General features: G+C 40.9%; 2 protein-coding genes across 5 annotated transcripts in view; one reads left to right on the forward strand and one right to left on the reverse strand.

Moving 5' to 3' along the window:
- Positions 1-1,148: 1,148 nt before the first annotated feature.
- Positions 1,149-7,770, forward strand: TARDBP (TAR DNA binding protein). Of its 3 annotated transcripts, none has more exons than XM_067567406.1 (6): positions 1,149-1,215; positions 2,038-2,290; positions 3,069-3,232; positions 4,045-4,185; positions 5,240-5,410; positions 5,875-7,770. In XM_067567406.1, the coding sequence occupies exons 2-6, from the start codon at positions 2,053-2,055 to the stop codon at positions 6,403-6,405; spliced, it is 1,245 nt and encodes a 414-aa protein (XP_067423507.1). In that variant the 5' UTR covers positions 1,149-1,215; positions 2,038-2,052; the 3' UTR covers positions 6,406-7,770. The 3 variants fall into 3 exon arrangements, with proteins under 3 accessions (XP_067423507.1, XP_067423508.1, XP_067423509.1); XM_067567407.1 differs by having other exon boundaries at positions 1,153-1,191; XM_067567408.1 differs by lacking the exon at positions 1,149-1,215 and adding an exon at positions 1,897-1,914.
- A 1,745-nt stretch (positions 7,771-9,515) lies between these two features.
- Positions 9,516-15,496, reverse strand: part of MASP2 (MBL associated serine protease 2) — a 44,863-nt gene continuing 38,882 nt past the window's right edge. For both annotated transcript variants that reach the window (XM_067567403.1, XM_067567404.1), the window contains exons 9-11: positions 15,200-15,337; positions 14,349-14,423; positions 9,516-11,550 (exon numbers count right to left, since the gene is read on the reverse strand). In XM_067567403.1, coding sequence (XP_067423504.1) covers positions 10,778-11,550; positions 14,349-14,423; positions 15,200-15,337 — 986 coding nt within the window. In that variant the 3' untranslated portion in view covers positions 9,516-10,777. The remainder of the gene's footprint in view (positions 11,551-14,348; positions 14,424-15,199; positions 15,338-15,496) is intronic.

Genomic DNA, 15,496 nt, shown 5'->3' on the forward strand with positions numbered 1-15,496 from the left:
TGTGTACTTTCATATCTTAACTCTGAATTTCCTGTGTTGTAATGCTTGTTTGTGACACCATCTCTAATGTTTTTTTTACCCTTACATTTATTTGAATTCCCAATCTTAACTTCAGGTTAACAGGTGTTTTTTCCCCTGAGAATGTGTGTGAACACCTATATACACCAATACTGATCCCATTTTTTTTTTTTAAAAGGAAACATTTTTACCTGCACAAAGAACAAAAAACAGCTGGTCTTCAAAATTCACTCTACACTACACTGCATGAAGGAATATGGCCATTTGAGCTTTTGATCGGTACTTTAAACACGTTTCAGGTGTGCAGTGCCAGCCACAGCTCAGGGGGCTTTTTCCTGCACGCCCAAAGCCTCCAATGGAGCAGCATGAGAGCTCCACGCTGCCCAGCTCTGCTCCGCCAGCTCCCCCCCAACCTCCTTAGCCTTAAACCTCCTTTTGTCTTTACGGGCAAAAAAAACAAGGAAATTAAATTTAAAAAAAACCAACAACCTTCCTTAACATGACAGCTGACCTGGTGCAGTGCCTACTTTGGGATGTAAGAGGTGCTGGGGCCTGTTGGGGCCAAGGCTCAAGCCATATTTTTTTTACCTTCATAACTGACAGGGGAAGCCAGAGATGCCAGGGCTATGAACTGCCCAGCCTAGAGGAGCCCCAAATTAAGCACTAGGCTGGTGGGGGTCAGTGCTAAGGCTGCCATAGGCTTCGCCTCACCGGCCTTCAATGGGACAGGACTGGCACGGGAGCAGTTAGGTCTGAGCCGGCCTAGGTCTTCCCTCTCCTCACAACCTCAACCTCCCTCATCTCTCTGCCCGCCTAGCCTCCTTACGCATGCGCGTTGTGGTTGCCGGCGGGACGGACCATACCATTCCTCTGCGGTGTGTGGGTGTGGGGGGAGGGGGAATCGCAGATTTGCTTCTGTCCCTGCCCGGAGGCCCGGCGCCGCGCATCCCGAGTGAGGGACATTGAGGCCTGTATGAGCTCTGTTTTACGTGGTTCCAAACAGACCAAGTTCCCGGGGTTGGCCCTTTCCAGTCCATTTCCCACCTACCTCCCCCCCGCGGAGGAATGGTTCGCCTCGAGGCCGGGCTCTGCCTCTGAGGGCCGGGAGGGAGCCGCCATTTTGTCAGCCGCGGTAGAAGGAAGGTGGAGGCGTCCGGAGCCTCCTCGCCCCGTGTAAGGTTCCCCCCTCCCCGCCCGGTGAGCAGAGCGCGGCAGAGAGCTAGAGGCGCTGGCGTCTCGGGCCCCAAGTGCGGCTGTGCCCTATCTGAGCGGACTGCGGGGAGCTGGGGCGGTCGCTCACGGAAGGGGCTCGGTGCCGAGGCCTAGCCGGGGGAGGAGGGTTAAATAAACTAGGCCTCATTTAGCGGCAACCTATCCGTCAAGGTCTGGTTGTCACCCCCTTCCCCCGGAAATGGTTTGGTCCTGCCTCGTTTCTCCGTATGGGTCTGACCTCTGCTCTTCCCTTGTTTCCCTCCCCCAGCATGATCTGGACATTCAGACATCCCCCCACCTTGGAAATGGTTTGGCTCCTACCTCCTGCTCCCCATTTCCCTTCCACCCCCACTCCAGCATGGGCTGGTCCTCTCCCCCCCCCCCTTTTTTTCCTCCCCCAGCAATACCCGTGTGTTCTTTCCCTCCCCTGTCCCCTTCCCACATACGCTTGGCCTTTGCCCCGTCCCCTAATAGGAGTGATTGGTTGAGATCATTGTATACCGTAAACAAATCCTCTTTCTGCCCCAGTTTGACAGAACTTTGTTTATAACCCCCTCTCCAGGCAGCACACTTAAATGCCACTTTATATGTCTGTCGTTAGAACATAAGACAACACTTAAAGCTTAGAGAAGATAACATGCAGCATCTCTGGGGAGGTTCCTAGTGCCTAAGAAGAGAAGCATTGTGGGTGTTTTTCAGAGAAACAAACATTGGTTTATTATGAGATTAAACATGAACAAAATTAGAATAAAAATTGCTTATTCCCCTCTTCGCCCCCCCCCCTTTTTTTTTTTGTAAATCCATTAGTAAAATCCAGCCAAGATGTCTGAATATATCCGGGTTACTGAGGATGAGAATGATGAGCCCATCGAGATCCCCTCAGAGGATGATGGCACCGTGCTGCTATCCACAGTTACTGCCCAGTTTCCAGGAGCATGTGGCCTACGTTACAGGAACCCAGTGTCTCAGTGTATGAGAGGAGTCCGGCTAGTGGAAGGAATTCTGCATGCTCCAGATGCTGGTTGGGGAAATCTGGTCTATGTTGTTAATTATCCTAAAGGTTTGTCTTTGATCCATGAATTTTTGTTACAACCATACTTTCCTAGTTATAAAGAATTTTACATCAAGATCTATAGATTCCTTTTTATGTTTTCCTCATATTATCAAACCATATCACAACTGCAAATACTGAACCTTCAGTATATTAAAAAAAAGTCCATGTCACTTAAAGAGTTTGCCTGGCCCACAGAATTAATTTCACAGAGTTCTCAAATTTGTGGGATTAAACACTGTAATTGTACAAGATTTTTTACAAATAGGATTATGTTCTACTGTTTGTAAGGCATTTAACAATCTTATATAGATAATTTCCAAAGGGTTTGCCCACACGACACTCATTGCATGATCAGAACCAAAGACATCAGTGTTGTGGGGAGACTGTGGGAAAGGTGAAGGATGATAAGAAAAGAAAAGAGAGGAGTAAGAAGAGCACTTTTCCTTTTTCATTGAGTTGCCGTTACCTCAAATTATACAGAATACACACACCCTATGGTCAGGCATGTGAATGTTATTTGGCATTATTTCAGTGGAAAACAAGCTGAAAATATGTTTTTAGATGAGAGTTTGAGTCTGCCTAACTTCTGCACTCCTTTCCCCCATATTGTAGGGCAGTTGGGTATGGACTATGCAGCATGGATCTCTTCCCAGTTTTAAGCTTCATAATAAATCCTTTAAAAAAGGATGTAATCTTTGTGTTATGCTGCTTCTGACCATTGAAAGTAGCTTTCCTTTGATGTAATGTGGAGATGACAGTTTCTGATGTATATCTTTACATTCAGATAACAAGAGGAAAATGGATGAAACAGATGCCTCATCAGCTGTGAAAGTAAAACGAGCAGTACAAAAGACATCTGATTTAATAGTTTTGGGTCTTCCCTGGAAAACCACTGAACAAGATCTAAAGGAATATTTCAGTACATTTGGAGAAGTTCTCATGGTGCAGGTAAATTTCTATTGAACTTGACTTTACTTGAATCAAAAGCTATGGATTCAGATAACTTGGAAGTTTTTCAGCATGAATCAGTACAAGGCAAAAAGGGCACTATACATTTTTTGAGCACATCTTTAATTGTTGTAACATTAAAATTTGCTTTACGCTATTTGCAGTATGCTATTTTTTCTTGTAGATATCTTGGCATGTGCTCAAGTAGTTGACTCAAGTCAAGACTGATTTCTCAAAAGGGGATGATTCTGATATTGTTATACCAGTGTAAACGAGAGAGGATATGGCCCATTGTGTGGTGGTTGAATTTTGTGCTTGCATATTTAGTTTATTGATATGGTAATTGTACTATTTGTGAAGACTTACTTTTTACAGTTCTTGTTTGAGTTTGAAACGTTAACAATCAATTTGGGTTTAGGTTTAAGGGTTGTTTTATATTGATACTGGGTTAGCACTTTGCCACAATGCATCAAACCCATGCTCTTTTGAACATTGTTTGCTGCAATGGTAATTCACAAAGCCTGATTTTGTAAGTATGAAACCTTCAAATGTATTTGTATACTATCATTGTTAGTACCATGGGCCATTTCATGAGGGAAACAGAAGCCTCATTGAGATAGGATCAAAACTTTTCACACTTCACTCTTTTAACCATGCTTTGGTAATCCTAGCAGTCCCTTTGATCTAGGAAAGGGCTACTAATCAGCATGTATTGCGGCTAGTCTAAGAATACCAGTGCATACTACTGCTTCAGAATGTCAGCAGTCTAGATCATCTCTCTCTCTCTTTCTCCCTTCCTTCCCCCCTTTTAGGTTAAGAAAGACATTAAAACTGGTCACTCAAAGGGATTTGGTTTTGTTCGATTTACGGAGTATGAAACCCAGGTAAAAGTGATGTCTCAACGACACATGATAGATGGACGATGGTGTGACTGTAAACTTCCTAATTCTAAGGTACTTCTCATTAAATTATTTTAGTGTTTGTAGAAACAAAAGGTGCACTTTTTTTTAGCAGTCCTGTTGAGTGAAGAGGGGACTAGATATATGGGAAAACAAAGGGAGAGGGGGACTTTAAAGGGATTGTTGAGAGAGGTGACGACGAAAGGAAGGAGTGGAGTCTGGAAGTTAGGTGGGTTGATGCTGAGGTGAAGAGACTGAAGGAGCAATGGGATAGGGGTTTGAGAAGAACAGCTACTTAGCACAGGGGACAAGATGTCTAGTCTGAAAACTGTATAAACCATCCTGATGATATCATAAATGTCCAACAGTCCTTGCTTAAACTGCTTTAGATACTGTCCCCATTTTGCAGATGGAGGGGGGAAAGTGAGGCACAAGGAATAGGTAGGTAATTTACCCAGAGCCAGAATGAGTCAGTGGCAGAGCTGGGAAGTACAGAACCCAACACTTTTGACTATATACGTATTCCAGTGAACAATTTAAAACATAGGAAATGCTTTGTTGCCTACCTAATTAGTCCTCTTTTGCCATTACTTTTCATTTCTCATCTCCTTTCCACTCTCCATTATTCACATATGTGACCCTGGCACTATCACTAGGAGATGTTCCTTGAGCAGGACATTCAATTTAAACAAATCTCCAATCATCAGAAGAGCTCTAGATTTTGGGGTAGTAGATACAGCTGTAGTCAGTATATACGAGTGTTCCCACCGTTGTGAGGACTACTGGAACTGCACCACTACAAGAGCAAAGATAGGAGTTTTCTCTAAAATTTCTACTGTAAATGTGGCCCTAGGAGCTAAGATTGTTCAGGAATGCCAAGTTCACCCCTGCAGTGGTACAGTTTTTAAATACATTATGTCAGCTAGCGTGGAGAACAACTGGAGGGTTGCTTTTCTTTAGATCTTCCTAGAACTGTAATACACCCCCATAACCTGGTTAATATTTTTTATGAAGTTCTCTATCAAAAAAGAAACTCAGTTGTATTTAGTATTCATAAGGATAATTGCAGTCATTTGGTCAATATTTCTTTTTCTGCGATTCTACCCAGCAAAGTCCTGATGAACCTTTGCGTAGCAGAAAGGTGTTCGTTGGGCGTTGCACCGAAGATATGACTGCAGATGAGCTCCGGCAGTTCTTTTCTCAGTATGGAGAAGTAGTAGATGTCTTCATCCCCAAACCCTTCAGAGCTTTTGCTTTTGTTACATTTGCAGATGATCAGGTATTTATTTAAAAATATTTTAGCCCCTGACATTTTGGAAACTTTCTCCTAAGTCTTTTCAGTACCTCTCTACCATTCTTACGGTAAATAGTGTCAAACACTGTCACTTAGCATCTAATTCTTGGACTTGAACATGCAGTGCTTGTTTTTTCTATTGCAATTTGAGGATTTCAGTTGCTTTGAGTTTCTATTGAATTACATAAATATGCTTACAGTTCACCATCTACAGAGTCACACTTTTCAGCAGTTACTGTGTATATGGATCTTCATACTCTAGACTAAGTAACTTAAGTTTATTCAGTACAGTTAAAGAATCTTGTTTTTAATTGGAGTCAAATCTTACACGTCCTTCCTCTACAGCTTACAAATCTATTCAGAATCGTGTGGTTTGTCTTGTTGTGTTGTAACACGTACTTAAAAAAAGGTCTAATCCTATATTTATTTACATCCCTTATTTCTTATAGGTTGCCCAATCTCTTTGTGGAGAGGACTTGATCATTAAAGGAATCAGCGTTCATATATCCAATGCTGAACCTAAGCATAATAGCAATAGACAGTTAGAAAGAGGTGGAAGATTTGGTGGTAATCCAGGTGGCTTTGGAAATCAGGGTGGATTTGGTAATAGCAGAGGAGGAGGAGGGGGGTTGGGGAACAACCAGGGGAGTAATATGGGTGGAGGGATGAATTTTGGAGCATTTAGCATCAACCCTGCTATGATGGCGGCAGCCCAGGCAGCGTTGCAGAGCAGCTGGGGAATGATGGGCATGCTAGCTAGTCAACAGAACCAATCTGGGCCATCGGGAAACAACCAACCTCAAGGCAACATGCAAAGAGAGCAGAACCAGGGTTTTAGTTCAGGAAGTAATTCTTATGGAGGATCTAACTCTGGTGCAGCAATAGGTTGGGGCTCAGCATCAAATGCAGGATCGAGCAGTGGGTTTAATGGAGGCTTTGGTTCAAGTATGGATTCCAAATCATCAGGCTGGGGAATGTAGACATAGTGGGTTCTGATACTGACTGTATGGTGGGAAATCAAATTTTTCTAAACTCATGGTAAGTATATTGTAAATTACATATATACTAAAATTTTCCTGATCAATTTGTTCAGTGTGCGTTATATTCAACAGTATTTTTGACATTTTTCTTTTGTAAAAAGAAAGGTTAAAGGAATTTTATAAGTTTTGTTACATAATTTGTTGGAATATTGAATGGTTGAAAGTGAACTGCTGTTTGCCTGATTGGTAAACTAACACACTACAATTGAGAGGAAGGATTTCTCCTATAATATTTTATTCTTTGTTTCCTGGTCAGCTGAATTCTTTGCATGTTCAAAAAGGAAACCATTGGTCAAACTACATTCTTTTCCTCTTGTTTGTTTTAATTTGATCTCCACCATAAGAATATCTCCAAATGCCCCAGTTGGAGAACACAGTGTCGGTGTCGGGTTTTGTTTTGTTTTTTTTTAACACTGTCTCCCCTCATATACTAAGTACAATATGAAGGCTTCATTTAATCTCTGCAGTTCATCTCATTTCAAATGTTTATGGAAGGAAGCACTTAATTGAAAGCAGTGCTGTAAATATTCTGCTTTAGGAATACTTCTGTCTACATGCTTTCTCATCCAAGAATACTTCATCACACTGCACATGCTACGTCTTAGACGGTGGGTGTTCCATTTTATCCGCTACTCTTTATTTCATGGAGTCGTATCAACGCTATGAACGCAAGGCTGTGAGATGGAACCAGAAGGCTGTTTGAACTTTTGAAACCTTGTGTGGGATTGATGGTGGTGTCGAGGCATGAGAGGGCTGGTGGTATGTGCGAGAAAAAGGAGAGAGCGCATGCAGAGACCTGGTGGTGCATTATGGGATTTTATTTTACTTGGCGAGATGTCTCTCGATCCTGTGGCTTTGGTGAGAGTGTGCAGAGAGCAATGGTAGCAAATAAAGTACGAGTGTTTCTTTCATTCAAAGGACATCCATATCTGGAAAACTAAGTGGGTTTTATACCTAGTTAACCAATTAGTTGAATGTGTTAAGTGAAATGAATATCTGTATTTTTTTTCCATTATGTCAACTGCTGTGAATGCTGTATGGTGTGTGTTCTTTTCTGTTAATGATATGTCAGTGTGGTAATGTGAATTGAAAATGATGGGGTTTGTGATGAGAACATTGAGTTTGTGGTGTGCTTTGCGGTAGTTGTAGCAGAGTTCACTAGCGAGCTCAGTGTGCCTCTCAAGGGTGGAAGTTCCACTGTCTGTAAGATATCCATAAGAATGCTGTTTGCTGCAGTTCTGTGTTTGGATGCTTTTATAAGATTTGTCAATGTAGGAAATTCTTAAATAAAACTGATTTAAGTAATATGTGTCTTTGTTTTGCAGCCCTGAATGCAAAGAATTCATAGCAGTTAATTTATTTTACCCTTTGAGATGAACTTCCGTAAAGTTGTCTGTGCAGTAATTCAATTTGTTTCAGATAAGCATGCTTTAAAAGTTGACAAGTCAAATGGATCCATCATTCATCATGCATTGATACCTGACACTCAACTTGTAATCCACTGTCTATTTTTGCATTATTCTGTGATGCGTATCTAAAATCCAGTTCTCACAAGGTTGGGTGCCCTCACCTAAAATGGTAAGCCATTCCCTCTAGCTTGCATCCTCACCAAGGAAGCTCCTACTTGTTTTTAGGAATTGGGGTGGATATTTTTGGAGTTGGGGCGGTGGGGATGGGGGAAGCAGCAAACACTTATACCTCTCAGTAGACTTGCTGCTTTTAAATGTATTTTCCAAAGCAGCTCCTTTGAGGATGAGAATGTAAAGCAAAATAAATATTGTAGGCTGTTTTAAAGGAGCCTGCTGTTCGGGAACCAAAGGAAAAATATTCCCATTCTAATTTCAGCACAGAAGAAACCATAAACTTGTGGCTAAAATAAAATATTAGCTCACAAAGAAGAATGTCCACCTGAAGAAAGTATTGATGAATTTATAAGAGGCTTCTTATCTCCAAAAAGGAAACGCATCCGGTAGTAACACATCCTGCAAGATTATTTCCATAGCTATTAGAACTTCAGAAATTGGTTAGTGTGTGCTTGAAATCCACCACCACACTGATCCTTTTATTACCGTATTCCATATTAATCCTGCAGTATCTGAATATGGAGACTTAGGACAATTAGCTTTAGGTTCTGTTTTGACTTGAATATTTACATTCTTAAAGTGCATCTTAATTAGAATGTATCCTATTTATTTGTATCTCAATGTGGTTTCTTATGAAGGGGAGACCATCTAATTTTTGTTAGATATTTGCACTGGTATTACTTTTTAATAACTGCCGTCCAAGGGGATAATTGGCAACTAGGTCTCAATCTACATACTTTAAAAAAAAAAAAAAAAAGGTGGGGAGGAAAGGGGGTTGTGAATTCTTCTGAGATGCAATTGTAATCCTACATCTTTTCACTATTCAAATCCCGCTGCAAAAAGTTGCTTAATTTTTCTGCACCTAAATCAAATATGATTTCCAAACTCTGTACATCTGTGAATTTTGCATTTTAGCACTTGCACTATTACCAGCTACTGCTGCTGAGTAACACTTAAAAATGGTATTCTGGGACCTCCAAAGGCTAAACGGTGGCATCCCTGCAAGGAACCTGATGGTAAGTTTGTCATTAGCATGGCTTTAATTTGTTTAAACTTGTTTAAATCCAGGATCAGGTATTAACAGATTGGCAGCATTAGGTAATCTTTACTATGAATTTTAGTCTCCCCTGACCCTCAAAGAAATTCCAGAAAGTTTTATAGCAGTTTTCAGATTTTATTGGTCATTTTCTCTAAATGCTTTTTATATTTTAGTGTTTTAAGTAAGTTAATAAAAGGTATTTTTGTCACCACCTGCAAGCGTCGAGTCTTGTTTTTTAACAGTTTTTGTTTTAAGTATGTATTACAACAATGTGATTAAATAGACTAAGGAAGTTTGAAGATTAGAAACAACCAGTTTTTTATATAATTAGGCTATACTCTTTTCAGGCTCACTTAGCAAAAAGAAAAAATTCTAGTATAACAGGCTGTGAGCAAACTTTTTAGGGTAACCTGCTAAATCTGACTAGGAATATACTGCTAAAACTGATGGAATGTTCACAGTTTCCTGGACAGTACTGCTTTAAATATGAGGGAATGCTGATACTGGAGCATTACATGACTTAAATTACATTTCTCTGAACAGTTGGCTGATGACTGTAGATGTGAGAACATCTTCAGAATTGTGGTTGTACTATTTCTCTGCTCTGTCTCTGTCTGGTTTTGTAGAAGCAGGATATTAAAATAACCCACTGAAGTTCCCTGCAATTGTGATTAAGGGTATCTACTCTGTTCTTAGTTATGTCAAGACTGGCTCTTAAAAATAGAGCAGAAAAGTTCTGTCCATAATCAGAGTTGTCCAGCTGAAGCTGTTGGGGTTTTATCAAAGGCAGCCAGCATCTTGGAGAACAAGTCAAAATTTATATTCTGTGGGGGGATATTTATGGCTGTGCTAATATAACAAGTGCTAAACTCTTTCCCACTGCCTCTACAAGTATGTTTTTCAGTTAGCTGGATTGGTAATAATACAGTTTTATTACATGTGTATTTTTAAAAGGATTGTGATCAACAAAATTAAGTGGACACAAGCATCTTAAATATCTTCCCTCTGAAAGTTAGTGTTAAGTAACATCTAAGATTGAGTTTTCTATAATTTTTGCTTTTTTAGTTTATTTACATTGTACATTTAGCAGCACCTTGTTTAGTCAGTTTCTCCCTTGATCACTTGAGCCTTCCACCTAGTAACAGGTATGGAAAACAACTTTGAGTGTAAAATTAATTGATTAGGTTAATTGGTAAGATGTAATAGTTCAAAGAACTAATTGACACAATGAAACTGAAGTGTAATAAATCAACTTTCAAAATACAAAAGTGGAACCTGGGCTGTAGAGCCCTGCATAGATACAAAAATTTGGGTCCGATCCACAAGAATCAATTTATATCCAACCTGCCATCCACAGTCTGTCTTTTCTATGGCATCTGCAGCCATGGGCCCCCCAATCAGCTGTTCGGGGGCCAGCCCCTCCAGGCAGCTGCTGAACAGCTGATGTGTGGCCTGTCCCCACCCCCCAGATCTCAAAGGCAAGGAAGAAGCCTCAAAAGCTATGAGCTGCAAACAGTTGCTTCCCCACCTTTAAGATCTACATCCAATCTACCATCTGTAAAAAATGGTCTGCGGATATAAAGAAGATCTCTGTGGCTTTGCAGGGCTCTACTAATATGTTAAGCCTTAGTGTACCAAAATGGAGAATGTAAAATTGTTATTCCCTTTTCATTCAGTTACTGCATATAAATTAGACAATTGAAGAATTTTTCAAAGTGTTTTCAATCCATGAAATGTAGTTAATCACTTTCGTATATACCCCATATTGGCCAACAGCCCCACAGTCTAAGCCCCAGGACACAATACCACCGACAAACCATTTCTTAGTCAGACTATCTAAGAAAGTTAGTGGTCCCCCACTGTCACCCTGACAAGAATCTCTTCCCCCTTCTTCATACCCAGCACATAACATGTTTTCTGTTACTAGCAGAGATTTTCCACGTAGCAGCTTTGCATATGCGTCTTTACACTTTTTGTGGTCAATAACTACTAATTCAGCATACAACAGATGAGGGGAAAATCTCCTTTTTTCAGTTCTTCCCCAGCCAGCTACAGTTCCTATATCATCTATTTTCACATGGAATCTTTCTTCTTTTCCTGGCAAGCAAATGGGTGTAATACTTGCATTAATTGGGACTTTATGTTTCAGTTTAATTAGTGCAATGTCATTGTTAAAACTGATGCCATCACGGTAACCTTCATGTATAAAAATTTCTTCTGCCCAGGCTTGTTGATAGTGAACTGAACTTCTGTTCAGAAACCCCATTTTGATTATAATGGTTGATGGGTCTCTTTGATTGGCTACGACATGAGCAGCAGTTAAAACCCAATCGTCATACAAAAGGGCACCACCGCCTACCGCATCTTCAGCAATTAGCATAACTTGCCAGGGGAACTGTCCATGCTTTGCCTTTTTTCCTCCAAGTATACGTTCCAAAGTTGTCGTAGTTTGTATTCCACAAACTGATAGGAGAGAAGCACATGTAGTGATAAATATTTAGTAGTAAAGATCTGGAGTATGACAACTGGTTATTAAGTCTGGCTCAGATGAAGTCACCATGTGTAGACAATGTTTTTAAACAGCTAATCGATTTTGGAACAGCCTGAAAACCTAGACAAGAGCTTACATGCTTACATTTGCAAATGGGTTGAGGCTGTCAGCTAATAATTGATTTAGAGTGGGGTTTTCAACAGCACTTGTGCTCCTAGCGCACGTCACGCTTCTGAAAATCTCACCTTTAATTTCTTACCGCATGAGTGGAATATACATAGGTATTATCGCTTGAAGAATCCTACCTTTAATTTCTTAAGATAGTAGAAAAAAGGCTGAAGATGAAGTTACTTAGCTGTAACTGGAGGTTCTTCGAGATGTGTGGTCCCTCTCGTATTCCAGTGTGGGTTATCCATGTGCCCAGAGTCAGAGGATTTGAAAGTAGTGTCTGTTTTGTCCACACCTGCGCCCTGGCTCATCTCAAGCCTCCAACTGAGGTGATAAAGGGTGAGGTGGACCCGCTGCCTCTTTAGTTCCTTCTCTACTGCAAATCAGATAAGATCCAAAGCAGAGAGGAAGGGGGGAGGTAGTGGAATACAGATAGGGACTATACATCTCAAAGAACTCCAGTTACAGGTAAGTAACCTCTTCAAGTGATGGTCCCTATTGTATTCCACTGTGGGTGACTGGACAAGCAGTACTTAAGTAGGAGGAGGGTATAAGGATGAGGACAGTAGGGTTGAACTGAGAACCTCCATCCTAAAGGATGCATCAGCAGCCAAGTCCTGTAGCAGGGCGTAATGCCTTGCAAAGATGGAACTCCACGCAGCTGCCTTACAGGTATCTAAAGGTGCCAGCCTGGACCGTGCGGCAGTGAGAAGGAACTGAAGAGGCAGTTGATCTACCCCGCCCTTTATCACCTCAGTTGGAGGTAAGAGGTGAGCCAGGACCAACGAACACTGCTTTCAAATTCTCTGACTCTGGATACTTGTGTATCCCCCAGTGAATACAATAGGGGCCCTCACTCGAAGAAGAGAAGGGACAAATACATTTAGTCTGAAAACTACAAGGGTGAATGAAAATCAACTTTAAAGGATGCTTAATATCGTGTGAAATGATGGACTCACAAAACTCAATTTAATTGGTTTTCATGCTTTCTAAATAACAGCTAATTAGGAAATTTTGTAGTCAGTAGCTTAGCTGCCCAAGCATTCAAAATCATTATGTTCTGCAGTAAAACTACCTGACAATGGGCTCATTTTCACTCAAGTCTTTCTGCTTTAGCCTGATAATCATGCAAACTGGACCAATATTGAATATATAAACTCCTAAGAATTTTTCATTTTATTGTGAAACTTTTGCCTACCTTTGGTAGTAGGCTCAAAGAGACATCTGCTCTACTGTAAGTTGGGTAAGAAAGAATCAGGTATGATCTTAAGAGGGCCTGAGAATCCACAGCTGCCATGTGATAGGAAGTGATAGGTGCTCAGCTTCAAGCCCCCACATTAACAGTGGTGGAAAACTCAGGAGAAGGCCAAAAAAGGGATTCTTAAAAATGGGGCCAGTGTAAAAAAATGAGTGACTGCAAAGGAAACCTAGTTGAACTCTGGATATTGTGAAATTTTAGACCCATCAATGTTTCTTTTTCCTTTATCTTTTACAGTAATTATACCACGTTCCCCATCCTGTTGAGTCTTAAATTAGACCACTTCTAAAGGTACGTCTACACTGGATGCTTTTTTCAGCACCATGTAGCGTACCTACAGTGGTAGGCCCGCCAGCATGATTATAAATAGCAGTGTAGATGATGAGGCATGTCTTAGGTGAGTAGAGTACAGGCATGCCTGAAGGGTGTAGATATGTATCCAAGTATTACACAGCTCTCTACTTGCCCAAGCCATGCTTTCCCATCTACTCTCCTGTTTTTCACCTTGTAGTGTCCTCCTGCTGGGAAAAAGACTCTTTTGGCATGGGAAAAAGGCTCTGACAATTCCAAGGCCAGAGCCTTTCCTCACCACTCTGAAAGGCTCCCGCAGCTTGGAGCTGCTGAACCCTTTCCTGTCAGACACGTGTAGCTAAGCTGCAGTCTGGACACAGCTTGTTTTGTACCATGATGTGTGGCTACACATATCCTACATGCTACCAACACTGGTGTGCGGTTAGATGTAGTCTAAATTATTCTAACTAAAAATCCGAACATCTATCCTTTGTTTTTCTTCATGAAATGTTTTCTGCCTCAATGGCTAATAAAACATTCTTATTCTCGGAATAAAATTCAGGAAAATCATAAGTGATATTAAAATATTCTTTAAACAGATTGCTTAACCCATAAATTATGAGATGTTTTACTCTTAGTAACAGAGGCAAGAGTAAGTTTAGGGCTTTTTTCTGAAATAAAATGGGTTGGTTTTAGTTAATTGAGAGTTGGTATCTAATGAAAAATTTGTAACCTCTGGCCTTTTATGCTATCTTTTTAAAAAAAGAAAAATGCATCAAGAAAGTTACAAATGGTTTAAGGTGGTACATAAGCATTTTTTAAAACTTCAGTATACAACTAAGTATAATTAAATGAATAATAGAGAGGCTAGCTGGACCAGATCCCTTTATGTAAAGTAATGACCATGCACTAGTGTAATTTTTGGAAATACAATATTTAAAGACCAGTCAAAAGACAAATTATACTAAACAAAGCTGCAGTTATGTTATCCTGATACCAAGTTCTTGCTAATCTACATCAATTATAAGCTTCTTGTATAAATTCATACATTACCTGGCTCGCAGATTGGCAGTGCTTTTTCTCCCTTGGAATTCTTCCAGTATCCATCAGCACCACACTGATATCTACCTGCATGTCATAGAAAAGGCAAAAATACAAGAATGCACATGTTAAGTCATGTTTTTCGAGTGCTGTATCTCTGGAACATGGATGTATCTGACCATACACGTACAGAGGTTTCTACTCTCAGAGTTCAGGTCCTACTGCCCTCTTAGGACTTGTGAATTCCTGTGTGAAGATGGCTCAGTTCATCATCTCGCTCCCTCTCTCTAAGTGGGCGGTGAGGTGCGGGAGGTCAGAGCATTATGCAGCATAGGTATCCTAAACCTAAAGCCGCCACTGCCACCTGTAAAGTAGCACCTGCAGATGTGACTTGAATGTAAAATTCCACATCCTGAAGGGTAGAGGAATGTATGAAGTGTTAGGCACAGGAATTCCATCCTCTGAAACAGATCTTTTGTAGCACGCCAGAGCCATTCCTCTCATAGGGATTGTTTCTTAAATCCAAGATACAGAACCATGTTTTTGAGAGATCAGCAGTAAACTTATCTTCTATATAATATTTCAGGGCCAAATTCTACTGATCTATATAGGTGTTGCCTGTTCACACTACAGCACCATCCCTCATTTACTAGCTGCAGAATTAAAATACTGTCTTGAACCTCTTATTCTACTCTCAGTCAAAGTGACTGGCTGAAGTTTTTGTGCCCCATGCCTGACTTTTAAATATTATTGCCTAATGCGGGGCCTGGAACTGGGGAGTGCTGAGCATTGGCAGTGATGTCAGGAGTTGCTTATTCTCAGCATGTGAGGATCAGGCTGTAAGGAATAATGTCTCCCCTTACCATTATTACTTGCTTTCATAGTGTAGAAGGTGCTCTCGCACTTGTACTGAATCTCAGCTTTGTAGGTGGTCAGCTCTGGTCCTGTGATGTAAGTAACTGTGCCATTGTCTATGTCTTCAGGCTGGCCACAGTTGACAACTGAAAACAGTTCCAAAAGACAGAATTGTGAAAGGTTCTGCTAATTACCAGTGTAAAAACCAGCTGGAAAAATCAAGCCAGGGTACAGGAGTTGATCAGCTCCTACCCTGTTAAGAGTGTGGCATGGTACCATGGAAGGAAGTTTGCTGTCTTCATGTC

The sequence above is a fragment of the Emydura macquarii genome, unplaced genomic scaffold (genome assembly GCF_026122565.2).
Source record: "Emydura macquarii macquarii isolate MOO-44397 ecotype Brisbane River unplaced genomic scaffold, CSIRO-AGI_Emac_v2 contig_2768, whole genome shotgun sequence".
NCBI classification, from domain to species: Eukaryota; Metazoa; Chordata; order Testudines; family Chelidae; genus Emydura; species Emydura macquarii.

Coding starts and splice junctions, on each gene's coding strand:
- TARDBP (XM_067567406.1), top strand. CDS start 2,053: ATGTCTGAATATATCCGGGTTACTGAGGATGAGAATGATGAGCCCATC. Junction 4,186..5,239: donor GTAAACTTCCTAATTCTAAG/GTACTTCTCATT, acceptor GATTCTACCCAG/CAAAGTCCTGATGAACCTTT. Junction 5,411..5,874: donor TTACATTTGCAGATGATCAG/GTATTTATTTAA, acceptor TATTTCTTATAG/GTTGCCCAATCTCTTTGTGG.